A 24,531-nucleotide genomic window follows, 5' to 3' on the forward strand; every position below is an offset into this window, starting at 1 on the left:
AGTTCTTCCTTTGTCTGTCCACCAAAGGAATCTGTGGCTGTATAGTGCTACTTCGCGATAGAAGTGGCCGATCAACTCTTGATAATGAAACTTAAACGAAACCCTCCTAAGCAAACTATTAGATGTGAACAATAGAATAATAATGCATATCACCGCCCACTGACCTACATATTGTGGCCAATCAGCGTGCGTTTACTGCAATGCATTTGGAAGTCCGACATGTAAATGAACAATGTGCGCATCTAGGTCATCTACGGACTGGTTTTTTACTTGCCTTGTTAAGACTTGAAAAACGACAACAGACTGACTATATAAGTCGATGCAATGCTCATCATTATCGGCTAAAGTTACCGATAAACATGGCCCCAAACGCATGCAGTGTCATTGTTCGTTTGGGATTTGTTGTTCGGTCACTCGTCGACGCTTCACGATATTTACATCAAAACTTTAGCCAATAGAAAATAAAAGTCTTGAGCGTATAAAGGACTTGGTTTCACAATGTGTTTGGTGCAAGTCCGGAGCCATCTCAGCTTGAAGTAACAGAATTCTTGATGCTTACTGAGACAACGTATCTGGTGCCGATGGAACCCATGCGGACGCGGGGGCGGGGATACTGACCCGACCTAGCAAATTGAAGGTCCGGGAACATGACAAACATCGATTGAGTCCATGACGCGTGGGGGTGTAAGTTGACAGCGCTATGATGGTGCTATAATTGGACAGCCCTTTCTTTGAAATTACAAAAGTGTCTCCAGACATCACTGACAATAAACACGATTTCCCAAGTCACAGGTGGCTGCCAGGTTTCCATTAACCGTCTCGGGACACTCATGGTTGTGTAAAATTGACAGGTGCCAACTTAGGATCCGGGAGGAACCGGAACAAAATAGCTTCTGACGCGAGGCTTTTTGCAACAATTAATTCGTTCTTTAGGACACTGTCAATGATTCAGGATACCTTCGCGACCGATGCAGTTTTGACTGGGGAAAACTTAAACTTCTGAAAAAATTATCGTATCTTTATTTACAGTCTCCATTGTCGTTTTGGAGTAAGATGGCTTTTATGCGACAAGACTCATTTCACCTGGCTCAAGTTTGTTTACTTAAGACATGTGCAGTTTTTAGTGCCTAAACGCTTCATCTCGTTGACAATTCTGTTCCGTGGGGGTCTGCCACTCTGAATATAGCGGAAAAGTAAATCGAATTTCCATTCTTATCTCCACAGAAGTTGGCCTAGTCGATATACCAGCATAACACAAAACAGTAAGAGATGAGGGCTTTATCTGTCAGCTCATCCTTTCGTCAATAATGGCTCTGTAAAAACCAATAGCTGGGTACGACCCCCTCACGGGCCCTTTGTCTCGTCGCGTGCCGTCGAGGATTATAATTCATAAGCGAGAATTAGAGTTCTCATCAGATCTTCTGTCCCCCACGAAACGGATTAGCGGAACGCGCTCGTATCGATTGTGAATGTCCATCGGGAGTGCCAGACAAGAGAAGGGTCCAAAGGCACCACCCACCGGTTGGGGTGAACATGGGAGCGAGAGGGGCAATAGCTTGGCCCTTGTGAATGCTGGCACTGGCCATAGACTGCCCCTTTCCATTCTCCGATTAGATAATGTGCAGTTCTTTATTGTCTGGTCCAGACGCGACGCACCCACGCATCTCACGCCGGTTGGTCGCTTTGGTCGATGGGATACGCTGGAATCTTTGCGCATGGAGTTTGAGAAGTTACTGTCACTGGAATGGGTTCCAGTGTAGTAATCATATGATCGCGTATACAAACCTACCTAACAAAGGCGCGAAGGGTCTTTGCTTTTCGTACGCTGTAAGTCTTTTATTAAAATTATTATTACGATTTATATACACTTCGAGCAGAAGCACTCCTTCATCGGTTGAAAAAAGCCATGCTAGTTGGTAGTGTTCCTTTTGCTGGTAGCGACGCGACCGTAACGTGTGCATTTCATAGTCATTTGTGAACCAACGAAGTGCAGTTCCGACCTTACGAGCCTCCTTTGCTAAGAAACTTACTCCCTCTCTTGGTCCAGTTCGGGGGTCATGGGGCAAAAAACGCTAGGACTACTTGTCACTGCATTATGTGAAATTTCGGACTCAGACGAAAGCACACCCTTAATTCGTCTCGACGAAGTGAAACTGTACTTTGCTCATTCCAAAGCCCTATTTCGGAATGCATAACCTCCAAGAGTTTGCAACGCGTCGGCCAATCACAACAAGCGAAATCGGTCGACCCTGTCTAAGCGCGCTTTGGCTATACAGATTTCGCACATTGTGATTGGTTAGCGCGTTATTGTGATTGTGATTGGTTAGAACTCTTGGCTGCGCACTATTTGGAATTGCCCGTAATTTTGACGGGAACTCATTGGATAGAGTTCATTAATTTTGAACCAGAGCCGCGTAATTTTTTTAAACACAGCTGGCCCTGCTGCACCATGTACTTTTCTTTGGGAAATCTTTCATGAGAGGAGACTAGTCTTCATGCTCGTGGCGGCTTCCGCTGTTGAAATGCTGGACTATACTTTCTTTTGGAAAAATCCCCAAATTCATGATGAAGTTTATTCAAGTCGGATTCCACCAGCGTGTTATTTAAAAAAAAAAAGGAAAAAAAAACATACACCGGGCCAATATGTGTGCGTGGGCATGCGCGTGATACGTGCACACTGGGTGAGTGTACATGACGGAATCAGAACAGCAAGTAATGAGTTTGTAGCTGTGACGTATTTCTTTCACAATTAATTTTTCTTGAAAGGCATCTGCCCTTCCCAGCGCCTTGTGCAAATAATACAGAGGGCGCCCTCACCGAATTAGCGGATTAATCGTCGTTCTCGAAGTTGCCGTGGAACATAGTTGCAAACTAATTAGACAGCTTCACCTACTGATAGGAGGGAACAGATTATTTTTCCTTCAATCCTCAGTTTTGTTACATTGCTCTGAATGGTAGAAAAGCAAGATAGAGGCCTGTGCAAACCAGGACTAGAACATTATATCAAGTGGTGAACAAGCTATAATCATTTTTTATCTGACTAATAAAATGATTTTGGACCCGTGTTTTTAAAGAAAATTATTTTGCATTCACATTTTTTATTTCCAAAACTTAAAGAGGGACAAACTTTTAAGGAACTTAGCAGGAAAAAGGATAGATTGATACCACAAGAGTGCGCCTCCATGAGTTTGCAACGCGTTGGCCAACCACAATGCGCGAAATCTGTCGACCCAATGCGCGTTTGGAACGGGTCGACAGATTTCATGCGTTTTAAATTGCTCATGTAGTCGCATCTTAAAAAAGAAATTTCGGAAGGTATTAGATCGAATCTTTTGTCACTGAGGGCGCTGTAACTGGCTGCGGCTGTGTCCTAGTCACTCAGGTGCGCATTCCTATCCTACTAAAGCTTGACGAGCGCGTGATTTTGGTTAGCAGTGCGATCCCATTCGCTGACGAGGAAGCATTCAATGAGCATCTCTTTTGTTCATGCGCGTGGGGGCACTGCAGTTAATTATGGGTCGAGTTCGGGTGGCTTGTTCTTGGCGCGGGTTCCTTGTTTTCGCGCTCGAATGTCGGGAACACATCTCAAGAACACTGTTCTCGGAGCGGGATCACACACCACCTCATCGTCAGGGTTGTACAGAAACGCACGGAAATACTCGTGAGAGTTGATTTTTGAAGTAAATTCTGGGTTCACAATTTGAACAGAAACACATATGCACTGAATCATGCCTTCCCCAGATGATGCCACTGCAACAGCGCCTTCAGTTCCATGGACAATTTTAATTGTTTAAAAAATGCACTTTTCAGTGCACGTAACTAAATAGGAGTGTAAAGGGTTCTCTTACAACGGAGAAGAGTACAAAGATGCAGAAAAATTGTGTGCAGAAAAAATTCATTGCAGCTACACTTTAAGACCTTGCTCAGGAGAACGAACGCTGATACTAATATAAGTAATAGCCAGGCCGGCCAAGCAATGACCCCGCAAAGGTAACTTTTAATCAATCGCCTCTTCAGAAGTTAAATAAATATTAAATAAATTATAACTTGAAAATCTAGGGAAAACACCACCCACAAAATCAGACATATTTTAGGCCTTTAGGACTTTATTTATTGTTTTGTAAGATGATGGTTCCACTAGCTCATATATAGAAAAAAAGACCCGCCTTGTTTGAAAAGAAAAAAAGTTCAACGGTTGGTGGCGCTGTATATTATGCTGCTATTTTTTACGTGGATATTGGCTACGAGGTTGGTGTCGAGCACAAAACAGCAGCTATTACTATTTCGTAGATCGCCCAACAATGCTGTTTAAAGCGCAACAGCCTGCGTACGTCAGCAAGCTGCAAGAAGAGTCATATGTCAGCATTGCAACAAGATGGCTGAAGTTAGTAAGAACGATTGCCATGCTGTTTTCAAACGCCTTCATTCAATCCCAACCAATAAGGTAATTTTATGAGTGTATTCAGTTTAGTTTTTTGTGTCTTGTAAGTTCTGTCTGTGATTTTTGGAGGTATTTCAAAACTGAACACAAAAGGGAAAAGAAATTGAGCAGTCATTGCAGGCCTACTCTTTGAACATATTGCTCAGTCCGCGTTCAGTTGTAGCCTTTTATGTTGGGAGTCCAGCGAAACGGCACCTCTAAATTTTATATCTGGAAGCATTTTCAATCAATGATTTCTGCCCTTTTTGTGCATCATATTCTATATTTGGAAAAGCACTTGTATTGTAGAAGAACCGAAATTTGTGATATGTCTGTTTGTGTCGAGTCTGGGGTTTAAAGTATGATGAAAATAATGTAAGATCTGGGCCACTGCACTTACACTGTGGCAACAACTGTGTGCGGCCATCTTTGTTTATGTCGTGTGACATAGTCTCGTCTAAGCCTAATATCTCGTGAGACTCAACCGGATTTGGAACGATGATGTAATCATCTTGTAGAGCTTAAAATACATTTGATGTATGACTCGAGGCATTTGACTAAAGCACCGTCAAGCCTAGACCCGTAAACAGGGCCCAACGAATACTCCTCCATTATATACTGGGCCGTGCCCCAAATAATAGGGATTTCTTTGGAAAACTTTATCCGGAACATCCGGGGGCATACCTAAACATCCGCTTAATTTTATGAGCTGAAATTGCACCGGTATGTTCACTACTTACGAGTTAAACTATCCGCTAGGTTGCTAATTTAAAGCTAAAGTAGAAAACTTGCTTTTTCTGCGTTTGGAGGAAAAAATGTTGCCTTTTTTTGCCGTTTTCCCACTCGGTACAAATTTTCGCCTGACTTGTACATTACACAGACTCCTTTGTATGTTTAAGTAATAGTCCCCTGTTTGAGAGCCTGTCTAGTTTGCACCCAGACTTCAGCACCTACGGATCTCATTCAGATCTGCAAGAGTACCTGTCGATCTAAGTACTCATGGAAAATTACGGCTGTTTTGTGTCGTAGCTAATATGTCCAGTCACACACTGTTTTTGGCAAATCATTGGTAGTGCGACTCGCTCTCTGTAACACGAAAGTGACAAAACAGCCGTCGCTTTTGTGCAAGTGGGACAAACTTCGTCTGGAGTGGGAAAACGGCAAAAAAAGGCAAATTTTTTCCCTCAAATGAAGAAAAGGCGCGTTTTCTACAATTAACAACCTTGCGGATAGTTTATACCGTAAGTAGTGAATATACCGGTGCAATTTCAGCTCATAAAATCAAGGGGATGTTTAGTTATGCCCCCAGATATCCCGGATATCTTTTTCGAAAGAAATCCCTATGAATGGGGACAGGGCCCAGTATACGACGGAGGAGTTTTCGTCCGGATTTTGTTTACGGGTCTATGTCAAGCCTTGTTTTGGTTTGTGAAGACTATAAAAGGGTAACAGAAATTTGCATTTTTCTGTTGAAAATCCCCCAAAACATTATAAGGAGTTGATGAAACATATGGTGTTTATTTGGAAGTTTAGAATTTCAGGAAGAAAATGGAAGTTGTTTTTTTGTCAAAAATCGATGTCACACTGGTGCCGAACAGCCCTTTTGTATTCGAGTGCTGTTGCGCAACTGTGCACATATGGTGTATGCATGTGCATCAGATTGATGGATGGTGCACGGGGGGCAAGATGCAAATAACAAGTGCATAAACCACATATGTTGTTTCAATCAAATGTTATCAAAAGACCTTGTCAAACACACGACCAGACTCCAAATGACACCTGACAGAATTGGTCTCTTATTTTTGTAGCTATTTATTGAACACTATGCTTCAGTGATCTTTCACACATCACTAAAAATTTCAAGCCCAAGTCAACTGTCCTGTTACTGTATACATGTATCTTGTGTTTATTATTGATAAAGTTCTCCATAATAAAAGATATTGTTTACTTTACACTTTCTCTGTGACTTAACTAAAGCTCTTTGTCCATATCTGGAAGTGGAACCGATGAGGAACAAGACTCCATGTGGTTCAAATACATTGATGAAAATAAAACTTGTGTCCAAAAAAAAACCACCTGAAAAGTCCTGGACTCCCCCTAATTGTGTGTACATACATGTAGTGAATATGATGAATATTTATTTTGTAATCATGATTGCATTCATCACATTCACATTCAACTTATTATCATGTTCGGCCAATGCATGCCATGTTTATAGTGACATTTCCCATCATGTGCCCATGTTAATGCTTAAGGTCTTTAAGTTTTGGGAAGAACATAATCTACATTTTACTACAATCAGCCAGAAACGCATGCGGAAGAAAGTGGCGGCCGTGAATCCCATGCATTGCAACATACCTACCTTTGAATTTGGGCTGTACAAATTGCCTGTTTTAACATTTGGACTTGGTCGAGTGATTAGTAGAATCTGTGTACCCTTCACAGGCTTTCCCTTCCATTAATTAATCGATTTCACTCCAAGTTGCTTGTACATTGTCGTACTCCGAATCAAATCCTCAGAATTTACCCCTCAAAAACGTTGCACTGCTCAGCTGTAACATACATAGGGAAGTGGTTGAAAAAATGTTACTTTGGGGGTTTGGTTCTAATTTGAGTGATGAACACGGGTACCTGCCTGTTATGGTAATTGGTTACCCAGTTCCTTAACTACTGATAAATGAACACCACTACTTCTGGTATTTTCTTACAGTGCTGCTTTGACTGCAACAGCAAGAATTCCACCTGGGCCAGCGTGACCTACGGTGTCTTTCTATGCATTGACTGCTCAGCCGTTCACCGCTCGCTCGGTGTCCATCTCAGCTTCATACGGTACAGACCTTGAAATGGGTTCTTACCCTGTAAAGCAAGATTGGATTTTATGTGTCACTGCCATAAATGGTGTACATGCAGGCACAAGGACAGTTAAAGTTCTGGTTCTTGAAAGGTTATGTATAACCTCATAACTTTGGTTACCCTTCACTTTGATACGTGGTTGCTTTTTAAAAATTTCATTTCCCCAATTTGTTTTTCTGTTCAAGAATGCCACACATCAAATTAAACTGTGAGTAATCATTTATGACTAAAATTTCATAATTTTTGTCAGTTTTTCTAAGACTTCAACCTAAAATAGTAAATACCTTAAAAGTTACATTAGACCATAAAAAGTGACTTGTTAGAGTAAGCATTTTTTTTCAATCTTAAGATTTAGGATTGTTCATGAAGTGGCTGACATACCAGTGTCCATTTTTTGGGTTGACTGTACATGTAGATCCACTCAGTTAGATGCCTGGACATGGCCCCAGATACGAGCAATGCAAGTCGGTGGCAACGCAAATGCAGTAAGTAGCTAGGAATCAAAAGACACTAGCAAACTATGGAACTGTTTAACATGAAGTGCCGTTTGACATTGATCTGGAAATTACTATTTTGTCAGGTACCTTTTGACATTTTTGCTGATGTGAATGGGAGGAATGGCACGTCAATTTAAATGGTTTGAAAATCAATTGAGCTTGTATCTTTTTTCTCTTGTATTTCCAAAAGCAGGAGATAATATACAAAAGCTCCAGAGTGACATTTCCTTTTTTGTACAGAGTAGATAGCGCTCGGTATAATTCTATCAGTTATTGAACTCTATAAATGCCATATTGGGGATTTAAATAGCCCAGGCATTTGCCAGCTGTTTCTTTCGACAGAAAAGGGTCCTTTTCTCATTAAAATAAACGTTTCCATAAAACGGTACAATAATGTGTGTATTGAAAGGAGAAAAGTATGCTGGCGTCATTGCAATCTTCAAAGTCCTGCTAGACTCGGCTCATTTCTGTGCCCTATTTCAGACGGTGTTTTTCAGGCAGCATGGCACCTCAACCACAGATGCCAACAAGAAGTACAACAGCAGAGCAGCCCAGCTTTACAGGGAGAAGATCAAGTCGTTGGCCGCTGCTGCCATGAGGAAGTACGGCACAGAGGTAAACCTGGCCGCCTGTAATATCAGATTAAACAGCCATGATCCAACTGGTGATTGTCAGCTGTAACATTTCTAATGTTTGGTTTATTCTGTAATCAGCTCAGCCAAATCCTTCGAAATCCATCTAAAGGTTTGGAAAGATGTGATAGGATCGAGGAGGGTAGCGCCCAGCCACTATTACTGTATACAGTTGCTTGATACTCCTTGAAAGTTGAGATTCGGTACAGGTCAGAATTTTAGCCGACACGCAAACACGCTTAGCGTGTCAGCATATATTGAGTCAAACAGACACAAAAGGAGTTAACCGCAAACACGAAACACGCTGAACCCTGCATAACAGAGAATGCCGCCACCCCAATCCGATCTGCGGAGTATAAACATGCACACTCTACACGCAGACCCCAGAACAGCCAGGGCTTTGTTGACCGGAGCAGTCATTTTCCTAGTTTCCCACAATGAAAATTATTCAGTTTGACTGCAGCTCAAGTTATTTTCAAATGCCAGGGAAATGTTGTCAGTAGTTTACCTTGTATGTAGCAGACATCACAAAATCATTTTCGAAGAAAAAGCGTTTTGGTTGGCCATACAGGATTGATGAGAGTGCCATGCAGACAACACTTGTGGTCCATGTCTGAAATGCTCCCAAAACTTCTGAATCAGGCACAAAAAATATTCGAGCGTGAAATCCATTTTTCCAACCAAGACGATTATAACTAGCAGTTTTTATGACAAAACATTTCCTGAATTAGAGAAAACTGTTTTGTAAGAAATCCACAAAATATAAATGGGGTTTGACCTCGCCGGTCTGCTAGCCAAACTTTAGTCAAGACGGCCCCCCACGGTGGCATACACACTCAAGCTCAGTGTGTTCAAAATCCCGTGAATATAAATTCAATGTGAGTTGGGAATTTTTCCCATCAGTTTTCGACCTTTGAGCTGGAAAACCTACTTAAAAAAATTGCTCTGATTGTGACAATATTAGGACTAGCACTAGGCTAGCGACGTACATGCACCAAATGCACACAACGGACAAAGTAGCGCCCATAAATATGCATGTAGTGTGACGTGTAAGGGCTGTTGTTTTGCATTTGTTGGCACTGTATCAAAATGAATATGCAATACTTGTTTCGATTTATGATTAGTGGTTGGGATGAAATTGCTGGGGTGGTTGTAGTTTCTTGAGTGTGTGGTCTTGGCGTGGTCGCGGCATGGTCAACGGTCGCGGCACATGTGGCATGGCAGCAAATGAAATAGTCAAGTGAAATTTACGGTTCGGTTGTTTTTTTTTAATTTACTGAAATTCTGATACATGAATGAAATTTCCATAAAATAAGAAATACTTCATTGTAAAATCAGCTTGTTATACCGATAATAATTCTGACTGAGGAATGGATTTTCTTTCGTGGTTACTGTTTATTTGTGAAAAAACCAATCGAGCATTAAAACCAGCCAGAAAAGCGTCGTCACTGCATTTCAGTCGATCCCGTGAGTTTAAAAGTCAAAGCTTACATTTGGGAAAAAGTTTTGTAGTATCTAAACACACATGGTGGACTACTGGCCAGTTTCACTGAAATTTGACATTATTCCAGATGTAATCCGAGTGAACAACTTTCGCGATCCAAAACCAAAAGAAAACAGCTGTGATAGTGATACATATTTCGATACTTCAAGAAGGTCATCTTGCCAGCCAGGCACTACACGTACGTGATTTCACTTATTCAGTGCACTGCCATGCAGTGTACAGTACATAGTTTGTACATGTACATACACGAAGCTGGAGCGACGGCTCTGCGTGTGCAGTGGTACACTGCATGTTGTCGGTCACCTTTGTGGTCTGCGGTCACAAGCCCTGCCGAGATAAGGAGGTCCAGGGTCAGGCTTATCGTGCATTGGGCCAGCAATGCACGGTAAATATCGCAAAGTGTGCATGGAACAGCGTGTCAGGTTCACTGATCGTGTTAGCATGTCGGCTAAAATTCTGACCTGTACTGTATGAATAATTTGCCTGCACAGTGAAGGGTGCACCACTGCAAATTAATTCCCATAGACATCAATGATAAATCCCCATACTTCACAATTATTTTAAAATTACAACTCTCACAGGTGTCCAGGCTGCACAGAAACACGATGATCGACATGTCCCCTTTCATTTTCCTTTCAATTTTCGGGGGGTTGACGAATGAATTTTTGAGAAATTTTCACCAGAAGCAGACCACCCCTAAAATGAAGAAAATGTCCTTGCCCAGAACAGTAGCCATTTTGAAAAACCATCCCTCTGCAAAACGGCGAAATAGTGCCACTTTCGGACCCGACTGGATCCAAATTGCTCAGAATTTGAAGCCCAAAGTCCGGGCCAGATGTTCAGTGCCATATTTTCCAATTCCTCAATTTCATGGCTCTCAGGACTCTCTAATATAGAATATTTTGAGTGTATATCTTTTATTAATGAGCTCGGCGGACATATTTTGGGCCTTTTTGCAAGGGTGCACCCTGAAGGATTTGAAGGATTCAGGCTGATTCCTAGCAAAAGTCCCCCCAGAGTTGTCAACTTAAATTTGTAAACAGTAAACCAGCGTCACATTGTCTGTACTGTAAAATTCAGACAGAGACATCAGGCCCCAAGTTTTCAAATTAGTGATGGCTGGATTGCGGGGTCTGGAAGGGATTAGAATATTTCCTTATTGATTGGTAGGATTTGTTGGTGGAGTTAGGGTCAAGAGTTGTGTTTTTGTCCTCATGTCAGCTTCATTAGTTATAATGTCCCTGTACATGTATGTGTTTGTGTATTTCTGTGTGTATTTTCCTAATTGTTGCTGTTTATCTCCATAGATAGGTCTTAGAGTTCACTCCTGTAACATCCTTATTAAACACACAGTGCTGACATTAAGATTGGACAGAGAGGGCTGTGTCTTGGTAGATAATATATATGACTCGTTGTTCAATGTGTTGGCTTTTCAATTGCAGCCAAGTGCACTCCTGAGAAAGCTAGGACTGGACTGAAACAGTTTGTGCACAGTTAACTTATTTGAGGTCACTGCAGGTGGTGGACAGTTTGCGTTAAGTTTTTCAAAATGTCATTGTGTGAAAATAAGTCATTTATTCCTACTTTGCAGACTCTCCACATCGGTGATCTACACGTGAGCTCACCAGAGCAGAAAGAGGTAGATTTCTTCAAAGAACACTCAGGGGATCACAAGGACTTGATGCCATCGTCGAACCTCCCCCAGCAACAAGCCATGAACCTGAGCTCCTCCCCTCCGGAGGAAGAGGTTAAAGTTCAACCTGTGCCCATCAAGAATGGACAGAATGCACCGAGTGAAGGTAATCGCATATGTACTTGCGTTTTCTTGGTTTTTGTGTCAGTGTGCTGTTTGCAGTGGCATGATGTAATAGTGTAATATGTTTGGCGTGGCTTTTTGAGTATGGAGGATTAGCTCTCAGTGGAACTTGGTAGAAAGTACAGCCAGTTTTAGGATTAACCCTAACCCTGTCAGACGCAGCACAGTGCAGCAGGTGAAAAGGTCTGATGCACTTTGATGCACTTGGCAATCAACAGCAATTGTTGAGACAATGGGAGCCCGTCCCGTTGAACAATGCCACTGTTGGATCTTGTGGTGACTGGCAACCACAGACCCCCAGGCTGTTTGGCCATGGTGAGAGTTGATCTGTTAGATCGTGTTACCCTGGGCAGGCAAGACAGTTTGACAAATGATACAAACTGATATGTCTGGCAGGGTTTCTAGCCAAAGTAGGCTGAAGAGTCGGGGTCAAGGTAGATTGATCTTGTCTTTGTATTATGAGGTCTTGTACATGTATCAAGCCATCATGGCCCTAATATCTTGTGAGATAGTGTCCTGAGAGCTGTCACCAAAGTGATTGAATTTGAAAAAATTTACAAACAATACGTCTTACTTTTTAGTGATATGTTTTGTCAAAGTTTCAGCTCATTCCAACAGAAGCATATAAGGGCCACTTGCAAAAAATTTTGTTTGAGTTACTTTCTCGCCGCGGTGAGTCACTATCTCAGTGCAGGGAGTTAAATCATTGAGTGCTCGCTGCGGGGAGTTGCTGAAAAAAAGAAAACAGCCAAAGAAATGAAAATTAGAAGTGAAATAGAACATAATTATTTGCTTGAGAAAAAAAAGAAAATCATCCCTCCTGCCACAGTTATTGTTTTAACTTTTTCTTATTTGCCCCCTCTCCCTTGCCTCCCCCAAATTCCGGCGACACCCATGCAGATGTTTAGCTAATGTGTGTTGCCATTTTGGACCAAACCTCAGTGTTGATATCAGTCAGTTAAAAAATTTACCCGGATTTATCCAGAAAACCAGATATCGGCACGGCAGAAATGTGTTTCCCGGATTTTCATTGATTTTCCGTTCCATGAAAATACATGTTTATAGCTAGCCTAAATCTTGTTCCGTGTCATGTAAAAATTGCGAGTAGAACGAGCTGACGTGAGTAGTCTATAGAACAGCTCCATCTACAGACATCACAGGTAGACACGACTGAACGCGCGCATATAAAAAAGGCCCTCTTCCATTTTGGGTAGAATAATGCCTTGAACGAAGACTAGAAGCTGGATCTCTCATGCGCATTGCTACTCGTCTGATATGTTCTGTTTTGAGCCGCGTGTCATGTCAAACTGTCAAGCGAAGTAATCTGCAACACGTACAAAGTGGTAGATCGGTCACACAATATAACGGACGTTGACAAAAATACCGTATCAGAAATGTCTTTAGTTGGAAATGGTTGGAGGGGAAGGATTGCAAAAGAGATATTTTATTGGATTACGTCCGGAAAATAGACCAGCCAGGATATGCAATTTGTTCATGGTGCAATGACAGACTAAAGTACAGCTCTTCCGGTAAGAAGGACTTGAAAAACCACGCCAAGTCAAAGAAACATAGCAAAATACGCGAGGTAAGGAACAATACACCTACTATTCTAGGAAAATGTGCCAGAAAAGGCCTCAGATTGCACCACAGAGCATCTAGAACCCAAAATTTCCCGGGGCCAAACGGGCCCTAGACCCCACGCCGTAGGTGTTTTAGGATTTCATGATATTTGGGAAATTTTGAGTTTCATCACTGATCATTGTAGCATTAAAATTTGCTGTGATGTGGGAGTTTTCAACAGGCAAAAAGCAAAACGAAAAATGAAGTAAAGGTGAAAGGGAACTACACTCTTTATCAACTGGATTGAAATCCACAGGCTCTTTGACGTCACCTCCGTACGTTCACTGGTCACAAACTACCCATACAGTGCAAGGTGCTGGGAAGGGCGAAACATAACATAGTTTATTGAATGGAGTTTATTTTAACATCTGAACATGGTTGATACTTCTGGCCCACGCCGGTGCACATGGCACGTGTGCACTTATACTATATTTGGGGATTAATGTACTAAAATGCTTTGAGCATCCAAAGCTGTGAGGTATTTCATGCGTTGCGTGTGTAAAAGTATTGTTTTTGATCTCCATTTTAAGTGCTATATATTAATAAATTTTGACTGATGAAAGTTCAAATGTAACTTTCAAGTGCGCTTGCTTCTGTTTAGCATTTGGAACATGGAGGAAGGAATTAAAAACGGTCTACCCCTCAACTGAATGTGGAAATTCACACCACAAAATAAGATTTCGGTTTTTTTCCATTGTGTTGAAATGTAACATCCCCTTATGTTCCATTTAGCAATCTAAACACCAAACCTCACCACATTTCACCCTAAAGATACATTTGAAAACTGTGCGCTGAATAGGACTTATGAAACTATAATAGTTTAAATATTCGCTGCGGCAGGATATCGATTCGACGCCGTGGCAAGATCTTATAACTCGCCGCAGCGAGTTACACATTCAACAATTTCACTCGCCGTGGCGAGATAGTAACTGAAAAAAATATTTGCAAGTGGCCCTTAAATGCTTCCGTACATTTAGCTGTTGTCACATGATGTAGATTTTTTTTTCAAGCTTTCTGCTGGATGTGGAGTATCTTGTGAGTGAGTGAGTGAGTGAGTGAGTGAGTGAGTGAGTGAGTGAGCGAGCTTTTTTTTCCCAAACGTAACAAATAAGTAATGTAGCACTGTCATTTATAAAAATGCTTAAGGAGTGATGAATGGCAGAGACCAGGTAACAAGCAAACAGTTGTTCGTTGCCTGGTCTTACAGCATGCAAATTGTAATTCTGTTTTCATCTAAACCAGAGAGAGCGACACACATACACTGTTTTGAGGGAAGAAATAGGTTTTTACCCAACAGAAAATCTATATTATGTGACCAGGGTGTGTCCCCTACAGTGTTCTAGCTAGGACCATTTTAGTGCCGGGTAAATTTTTGGATTGTGAATCGTAGTGAGCGCAGTTCTCAATGCTTTTTGATGCTTGAAATACAGTATGATCAAATTGGTACGTTTAATCAGAGATGCCAAATTTTCAAAATGAAAAAGTGTAATCCTATCGCACTTTCAGTTCTGGTTTCCTGACTGACCCTAATTTTTCAGCTCAACCCTAAGAATTTTCGTTGGCAAATTAGAAGGAAAAAAAGTTTCAACAAATCTTGTCGTCTTTTCTCTCAAAACAAACACTTGTCAACAACTTCTTTTCACATGTAAACACTTGTATTTACCTGACTAGCATTGTGCAAGTGTGAATTTTAATTAATTGTTGATTATATTTCCAAATTAATTCTGGTAGGTTTTTATTTTAATCACTTTTGGGGCAATTCTTGGCAACTTTCATCCCATTCAATCAGTACAAAAAAATTGTGTCAAAAAATCCTTACCTACCGACCCTATTTAATCGGAAGCAAGGCTATTTTTTTCTTGGCCCAACTAATGTGCTTCTTAGTGTCGTAAGATCCAGTGTGGGCGATATATTTATCATGTCACAGTTACATGCGTTGCAAAACACAGAAGCTTCTCCACAACAAGACTTTGCAATAAAGGCCCATGTTTGTGGTGTATTCGTTCCTTAACTTCTGCTCACTTGTTGCCACGGTGCAAAACAAATCCAGTTGCTCGCAAAATATCCAAGAATCAAATCCTTGACAGTCCTCCACTTTGGTCAACTTCAGCACGATCCTGATGTTCGACACATGTGTGTCCAATATCGGTACATGTACAATGCATATGGACGTACACAATCTTGTTGGGATCATTCCTATTCGCCCCCTATTCATCATAGCGCGTCAATCGGGGCAAATGGATAATTCAATCACGCTGGTTTCTACCTCTGCTCATGCCGTTTGTATGTACATAGTGCGGGATGCCAGCGACACATTTCTGACATGCGCATTACGAGGCCGGCTCTGTGCTACTGGTAGCTTACGTAGAGTTTATACACAACTGAATTGTTTTGTACCTTCACGTTGGAAATCGTAAAAATCTTAGTCTTGATCGTACAGTTGCAAATGGACTAAACCGTAAAAAATTATGCCTAAATCGTACAAGTTGGCATCTCTGCATGATGTTCAGTAATATTTGAGTTCATATTTTGGAAAACTTGTGCTGGGCGGCACAGCCAAGAGCCCAAGAGCCGGGTGGAAATGTGCAGCACTAGATGGGTGCCACCCAGCGCCGCCCACCTTGGCTAGAACACTGGTCCCCTAGTATTTGTTGTCACCATTTTTGATATTGATGCACCTGATAAAGAATGCACCTGTAGCCTCTTTGATGCCCTCTCGCAATGTCTAGGAGACACAAGAGAGCCAAGCGTAGACCATGTACTAGGCACCTCTCCATCCCAGTCATTGGCCAAGGCAGAACCAAGGAAGTCAACTATTGGCCAACGTAAGCCGATGGGTGCAAAGAAAGGGGTAAGGGAAGATTCTTTTGTTCTGATGGAGTGTCTGGCAGGTCTGAAGAATTCTGTTTACATTTTGCAGATCATTTCTGTTGAGGTTTCATTCTTGAGCTCAGGTCCTTCATGCAAACCCTTCATGTTTTTTATACTCGTTCACTTTTGCTAATGTGTATAGGAGATGCTTTTAGCAAAATCTTTCAACATGATTTGTTGCGGAGTGCATTCCATCTTCCAAAAGCTTTTGTGGTGTTTGAAGAAGTTAACTTGGGCCAAGTACTTGAAAAGTCTGCCATGTTTTGTTCCACTTCTGTTTAGTGTCGGCCTTCAGAACACCTCAAAGAAACCCTTTGTTATTTACAGTTTTTTTGCATTTCAACATCCCTTCTGTAGAAGAGTTTCCAATTGTTCTGGCCAGTTTGTAGCACATTTTGTATAACAGAAAAAGATCAGAGGAAAATTATGCATCAGGCTGTCAAGATATTACACCGGGTTTCTCTGTCGATGAGTAGGTTGAACTGCTATTGATGAAAGATGTGGTTGACTTAAATAAGTAGGTATGTAGTGGCTTACAAAGCAGATGTTAGAAAGTATTGAAGCCAAAATGTGATGTGAGGGCCTGTTGCCGACACTGTCAGTGTCTTTGCCGTCACTTTGAAGTCACAAGCCACTTTTCCATTCTTGTCGATGGGGTTACTTGCCGGGATATTAGCCTGATGTACAATGCATTTGTGAAACTGTATTCATTCTCTGTATTCACTCATCAGCTGGGAGCCAAGAAAGGCAAGCTGGGAGCCCAGAAGGTGACGACCAACTTTGCCGACATCGAGTCGGCAGCTCACCAGGCTGACCTGATGAAACAGGAGACGGCCAACAGACAAAAGAAGACCAAGGAGGAGGAGGCGGCAAATATGTGAGTTGTCTCCATCTGAGGATGGCGAAACATTGTCCTTCAGATTTCGGTCGGTCAGTCGGTCGGTCAGTCGGTCGCTTGCTATGTAATACAGAAATCTTTGAAGTGTGCTGTTTTTCACTTTATATACCCTTGCAGAATGCAACAAAGGGCAACAGGTGTATCTGTGGAATCTTGCTTCAATTGAGCAGTTGACACTTCTTTCTCTCCATTGCCACATTACACATATCAGTGCTAACCACACATATGCATGTGTGTCATGCATATTGGACTGAAGTGGCTGCACCTCAGATATATTTATTACTGTTTGGGCTGGTCAGAACACATAGGAAAGGGCTTGATGGATCAGACATTTATTTCCACTACACAGTGCCACTGAAGGATCCTTGTGGTGGCTGGCAGTCTTGGACCCGGAGACTGTTTGGCCTCGGGGACAGTTGACCTGTTCAGTCTTACTATGCTCAGCAGGCTTGTCCCTTTGACAATCGATATTACAATGTTTCCTTGTTCTGCTCAGGGCCTCCATGCGGCTGGCCTACCAGGACATGACCGTTGAACTCAAGAAGCAGGAAGAGAGGATGAAGAATGCAGACCCCAAGAAAGCAGAGCAGATGGAGAGATTAGGGATGGGATTTGGGGGGCGCAGGTGAGATGAAAAGTCAGCTCAAATTGGCTTATTTCAAGGGCGGATCGAGGGGGGGAACGGGCCGTGGCCCCAATTCAGCCCGGAACCCACCCTCACAAAAGTAGAGCTTAATATTTTTATTAATAACGAGAGAATAGCATTTTTTGGGTCAATTTCTCCTTCCAGATGTGGGTAAAAAGTCGTGAAAAATTAAAAAATGCAGCTCCATGCTTTTAAAGGTTGTATTAAAAAACTTCCAAATTGGCACCCCCCCATGATAATGATTGGCACTCCCTAAAATTTGGTTCTGGATCCACCCTTGGCATGATAGTATATAAACTAACTTTTGGGCACTGGGTGTTTAAATTGATCTGTACTCCGTCTTCGAGAATCATTCAGTTGAGAATGTTGATTTGGAAATGTATGAAAATCTGAAACAAATACTACTAGCTTCATTGACCGACACCTGCTGCTATATGATCGTGAGTGGCCATTATCATCAGAAGATGTGTAGGTTTTGACAAGACCTTTGCTCACTATCTCCCCCGCAGCGCTGTTTCCCACTCGGCCATGAGTGACATGCAAACCATCAAGCAGGAGAAGCCGTCGGCGGCCAAGTCCCAGAGATCATCCAGCAGAGATTTCTTCGACGATTACGAGGACACCCGATCGTCTAGCTACTCCTCAAGGTGAAAATGCAGACCTGTAGGGTTCACACGAATACCCTTAACCCGGCTGACCGGGGAGCAAGGTGCAACGGGCATACGAGGGGGGGGCAGCTGAAGGCCATCCATTTTTTTTTTAAATCAATTTTTACAAGGGTGAAAAGTGTATTCTTTTCTCTGGGTCTCGTTCCCTCTTCCTAGAGCATGCAAACTGAAAGGAAGAAATTGATGATTTCTCTGCTGACCATTTTGTATGAGCTGTCAATGTTTAGAGAAAGTTCACCCTTAGTTGCCAACAGCTTTTGCCTCAAAATGTACTTGTGCCTCAGTGTAAACAGAGGAGGGAATTTTTATTTGGTATGTAGCATTGGTAGAGTTGCTTCTCAGTCTAAGAAAAAACCCCACATTTTTCTCAAACAGAAACAAAGACGACATTTTCAGCAGTCGTAAGGACAGAGACGATGATATTGAAAAAGATGACTGGGACATACTGGACAAGCCTAAAGATGCTGACAGCTATGATAGTATCAAGCCTCTGGCAGACCGGTAAGGACATGTTGATCCACGCGGGTGAAGGCTGTTCAATCAGAATAGAATTGGGGGGTGGGGTGGGAAGAGGGGACACGCCCACTTTGTAACCAACTGTCACCCCACCCAGTTTGTTCGTCGCTGGAAATTTGAAACTAAGACAAGAAGAATAACAGAAATATTTGGGCCCCTTCTCTGTGACGTACAGATGCAGTATTTGCACACCACCCGAGAATCCTGGCTACAGCATTTCCTCAGAATGATGGAAAACCAGATGGTTGGTTGTTAAGGCATTGTTCACAAAATGTACAATGCTCGCATCAACATTCGTGCGATGTTCACAGGAGGTAATATGCAACATGTTGATGGTCAGCCGATGCATCTAGTTGCTAACAGAATTGTACCCCGCCACTCCAAAACCAAAACTGCTGTCACCATTTTTGGTCAATAATTGGGCCATCCACAAGTTATCTGTCAGAGCTAAGGCTGTGTATGTTTTCAATTAGTTCCAAGGATTTGTCACGAGTAACCCCTTTGGCTTTTGTCCTTCAGTATGCCGTCGGGCAAGAAGAAGCAATACGAAGCCGTCTCCAGCTCCACGGAGGCCCAGAAGAGGTTTGCCAATGCCAAGTCTATCTCCTCCGATGCCTACTTTGGCTCTTCAGAGATGGATGTGAGTATGCCAGAGTGGGTTGTTCTCAGAATAATTTGAGTTCAGTGGTCAATAAGGCTTTTGCCTCCTTACTGGTTTGAGTTGTTACAGCAGGGACTTAACCACTTCATGCCGGGGCATTTTTGAATGTTGAGGATGCTGGGCCGGCATAATTATCAATTTTTCCGCTTTCAAAATTCTTCAAAAATTCATCATTTCATTTAACGGACGTTTATAGCCGCACCAAGTAATCTTTAGGCACTACTCTAAGTTGACAGGTGACCTTCATTGACGCTTGAGTATTTCAGCCAGGCCTGCAGCCGTGTAAAAAGAGCCCAGATTGTGCGGTGTTATGTAACTTTCTTTTGTTCACGAACCTGGCTCAGTTGCACTGCTGACCTCTTTTCAATAGGGGCCAGATTAGCATGCAGCGGTGCTGTGTGGCTCATTGCTGCGGTGGTGGAGCGCTTTTGTCCCCGGTGGTAATCCGCTTGCTCTAAATACCCCAAACCCTGGTATACGGTTTCAAAATAACACTGGATTATCACCACTTTTGAGAGTGAAAAATGCCGGTAATGCCCAGCAGCTTGGTCTTTTGTTTGGAGTACGGTCTTTTGTTACAGGGCCCTGTTTCCTTTGTCCGAGTTCGAAGACCCCGGCCACGCATATAAACCATACGTCTCCGATTCCGGAGTCCCCGGCAGGAAGTGGTTAAAAGAGCAGCTGTCTGTCTCTGGCAAGACAGTACCACTGTTGTTTGATTTCAGAAGTTCAGAGAATTTCCAGTGCTGTGGATCTTTACCATTGTGTTCCATTGTGTTGATTGGATTGTACGGATCAATATATTCTTGTCCCAGAATTTTTCCTCCATGATCATGCATTGCTGACATAATTTTTTTCTCATATTGCAGAATAATGTAGCATTTGTGTCTAAAAAATGCATTTCTGTGCTCATAACAGTTATTTAGTCACCACTTGTCCAGAAAAAAAGGAACAGTTTGAAGTGTTTCAATAAGTTAAATACTCTTAGCCCGCAGGGGATGTCGGATGGTTTTCATGCATTGAATAGGAGTTTGAAGTTGCACAAAAATTGTCTCTGCAAAATATTCCCAGCATGGACCGTTCAAAAACAATTGCACGACCTAACCGTGACGCATGCACTCTGCTGTGTAGCCTTAGATCACACAGAATGTCCTTGGATGTGTAGCATATTGTACAAAGTGAGCAATAACTCTGTAAAGTTTGGATGCTTGTGCCTGGTTTCTGATAGGCTACCACCAAGTCCAACCTGGATCGCTTTGCCGGCAAGAGCAGCATATCCAGCTCTGACTTCTACGGGGACCAATCATCTTCCAGGAGCTCGTACTCCTCTGGGACCGATATGGCAGCCATCAAAGATGGCATGAAGGACAGTGTGACGCAGGTTGCCGGCAGGCTATCTCGGATGGCCAACGGCCTCATGAGCTCTATACAGGTAAAATGCTGGGGTCCGCCCTCTACACTAGTGGCTCAGAAAGTGTACAGGAATACTTCAGATTCCTAAAGGTTTTTTGAAGAATTTCGCCACTCCGAATGTGGACTACTCGGAAATTCTGAACAGTGATTACTTAACTCCAGTATTCGAGACACATCACATGTGCACACATTTGCCAGAGTACGCACAGCCCAAGTTTTCATCATAATCTACACAAATCTAGTGTGTCCCAGGGCTGAGTAAGTGAATAATTCAGTATTTGAATATTTGACCCTTCATTCAGCCAAGTATTCCATCATTCAGTTAGATGCACAGTAGGAGCTGAACCTAGGAGTGGTTGAAGATGAGAAGACAAATACAAACAGTGGTTGGTGTCAAATGCAGTTGCAATGTGCAACATGTTGAGAATGATTGAAGTGTTTTATGAAGAAAGATACCAACTTCCCTTTAAAAATGGGGTCAACTTTTGAATCTTCAGTTGCAAAGATGTTTGATGTTGAATCAAATATTTCCATATTTGTCATATTTGCCAAAGCTTTTAGCGTGTCTTTGTGTTGTGACAAGGCATTACTTAGTCTGTTGTATCTTTATCTCTGTTAAATATCCTCATGGAGTCCTGTAGGAACAGTGCGTTTTCCCTTTTTGGAACGCCTGTCAATCCACGTCAGTGCTTGTTAATTAGTTTTTTTTCCATCTGTTTTCTCTTTGCAGGATAAATATGGTTACTAGCCTAGTCAGACGAGCCCTCTCCCGTCTTGAGCTGATTTATTGGTAAGACAGAAATGCCTTCAATTCATATTTCCAAGAGTATAAACAGGTACAAACCAGGCACTTTGTAATTGCCATCAAATAGGGCATGTTGTCTTTAAGGATGTCAGATGTTTTTATCAAGATTGTTTGAGAACCACCTGTAGGAATACGTGTTAAGCTGTTTGTACTTGATGTCATTGGCTGTTTCTATTCAGCTACTGCCAGCTACTGATGCAGAAGCCTATGCCTAATCACTACGTGACGAAACTGATGCTTAACAAAAAACTGATCAATTCTCCAGATGTTCAAAATTCAAGCGTATCCTAGCTTTGGGAATGTTCTGTTCTTTTTCTGTAAAGTCTTGTCAAGCAGTATCCACATTTGGTCGCTGCCTGAACTCAAAAATGACACATATCATCAAATTCACATCATTGCAAATCAATTTTGAGCTGTTGAAGTTGTATTTTCATCAGCAAGAGCCGAGGTTATCATTTTGGTTGGGTTTAGTCCCTTAATCTGGACTGTCAAGGTTTTAAGATGGCCTCATTAAGGGCAGTATACAGGCCAGATTCCCCCATTGTTTCGGAGATTTTTTTCAGAATTGCTTTCCCCTGCAGTGCTTTCTCCTGCCAGGACAAAGTGCGTAGGGCGGCAACTTTTGAGAATGTTTAGGGTGCTGTTGAAAAGAAAAATGGGCGAGAGGGAAGTGCTTTGAAATGCTTGAGAAGGACTGTAGATTTGGAAACTTGCTCTGGACGTGCCAGAGAATATCTGACTGGTGTTTCTTTTGGACTAACCTCACACTTCTCTGTTTCGTGCATCTGACGAAAATTTTCTGTACTGGTGCGAAAAAGGTCACATTATTTCAGATGTGTCAAATTTCTGCAAGGTTCACTGCACTTCATTATGAGGCGAGTTCTGCTATTTGAAATGTATATTATGACACAGATGTTATTTTTGGTTTTGTGCACTGTAGTGTCATTTAATAATGCATGCCCACTGCTTAATGCTCAAGTCTGAGGAGCGTAGACTCCCAAGGGATTGGACGTGTACTGGGGTGTTGTCTTTGGGTTAGCAGTTCTGATTTTATTACTTAAGGTTCTCTCAAAGTCATTTTCAAGATTTATTTTGGGCCTAGTATGAAATATTAATATGTGACTCCTGATAGAGACTCACAGTTATTGTGGAAGTGTGCACCCATTCCTTAAATGAAACTCTTTAATTCCATAGTTTTGAAAAACAGTTCGCAACATGGAAGGGGATCTTGTTTTTGTCTCGTATTTCACCGATATATTTTATAATATGAGTCAATTGCTTTATAAAATAATGCATACATTTTATCTCCAATGTAAATTAAAGATTGAAACTAACCGCTAAATATGGGATGATTTGGAGAACTTGGAAAGAGTGGGAACAGATGAAATACATACAGTATGTCTGCATTTTGGGTATTAAACTAAACCGTAGCTATAGCAACTCCACTGTGATTAGATGGACACCAAAGTTTTGTTGATTTTGGTGAAAATGCAAGAGCCAAGCCACCAGTGCCTGGGATGGAGTGAGCTTGAACTTGGTTTTTTTTTTCTGTGTGAATGTTTAATGTTTTGCGCAGCTAATTGATTTGAAGGGAGTTGGGTAAGGGTCGTGACAAAATTTAGCATTTTTTTCATTGGGAAATACATCAGAACTTGTTCTTTTGGAAAAGGGAAATTTCTCACGAAATCCCATGAAGAATGTCAGTGATTTACCATCTTGAGTCCTTGGGAAATGCCATCCTTTTGGACTACTGGGACAAACCAAAATTTTCTCATCGTGTAAAAAGTGTACATCAACTTGAGAGATCTTTAAGATTACATTTTAAAGGTAAAGGGTTATATGTGTAGTTTCACTTTCTTTCTTTAAATTTAAAACTTTAATGTTGCTATATTTCTCCTTATTTTTTTTTGGAAATAAGCATGATGTATGTTGGTCATAAGTTATGCATTGTGGATTCAATTTGTAACCAGAGGAAAACTGGACAATATCCGAAAATTTAGGGACATGACTGACAGACTAGACAGCAGGGTACGAAATTTTAAAAAAGTAATTCCACTCTTTAAATAGTTTTGAAGTCTAAATATTACAGGCAAGGCTCTTGGAATGCAACCTGACCTTTTTTTTGTTTTATCAAGGAATGGTTGAAATCTGAGGACCCGAGAATCTTGGTTTAATCTGCTCATTCAAATTGATCGTGGACTTGTAAGCTTAAATTTGGAAAGGTTTTGAAAGTCCTAGGTTAAGTGTATTTTTGCTTTTCATTAATTTCAGTTTGAATGTAGCTTTATTAATTTCACTTTTAGACCTTAAAAATATCTCGCTGTCATACTTTGGATTCATTCAGTAATCGTTTCCTTGCTGAATTACAGAATGACTTCATGAAATATCAAACTCAAGTTTTTCCAAGACAGTATAATTATGAGAAGAGTGTTGACAAATTTACCCAACCCCTAAAGTACCGGTATATAGAGTAAAGTTAATGTAACTTAACAATTTAAGGCTTTTCAAGGATTAAAAGGATTTTCAATAAATATACTTATGTCCAAAATATCTTTCAAAATTGTGTTCAGTTGCAGGGTTTTTTTGGGGGGGTCTGTAAACAAAATTGTAATGATCCCTGTTGTCATTTCTGTTTGCCCCACAAGAGTTACCTGGAAACCATAAAACAAATTGTTTAATAAATGTGTGTGACATTAATTACCAGTAATTGG

The 24,531-nt window shown here is 41.6% G+C and overlaps 1 protein-coding gene across 1 annotated transcript; it reads left to right on the plus strand.

Annotated features, from left to right (window-relative positions):
- The first annotated feature begins 4,302 nt into the window (after positions 1 to 4,302).
- On the plus strand, positions 4,303 to 24,370 carry LOC110990634 (ADP-ribosylation factor GTPase-activating protein 2-like). Its single transcript, XM_022255719.2, has 13 exons — positions 4,303 to 4,444; positions 7,131 to 7,249; positions 7,689 to 7,758; positions 8,254 to 8,385; positions 11,498 to 11,705; positions 16,072 to 16,193; positions 16,945 to 17,090; positions 17,608 to 17,736; positions 18,267 to 18,404; positions 18,801 to 18,926; positions 19,461 to 19,581; positions 20,831 to 21,034; positions 21,746 to 24,370. The coding sequence occupies exons 1-13, from the start codon at positions 4,376 to 4,378 to the stop codon at positions 21,761 to 21,763; spliced, it is 1,602 nt and encodes a 533-aa protein (XP_022111411.1). The 5' UTR covers positions 4,303 to 4,375; the 3' UTR covers positions 21,764 to 24,370.
- The last annotated feature ends 161 nt before the right edge of the window (positions 24,371 to 24,531 follow it).

The sequence above is a fragment of the Acanthaster planci genome, linkage group LG03 (genome assembly GCF_054643075.1).
Source record: "Acanthaster planci isolate LZ-2023a linkage group LG03, COTS_SCS, whole genome shotgun sequence".
Classification (NCBI taxonomy): Eukaryota; Metazoa; Echinodermata; class Asteroidea; order Valvatida; family Acanthasteridae; genus Acanthaster; species Acanthaster planci.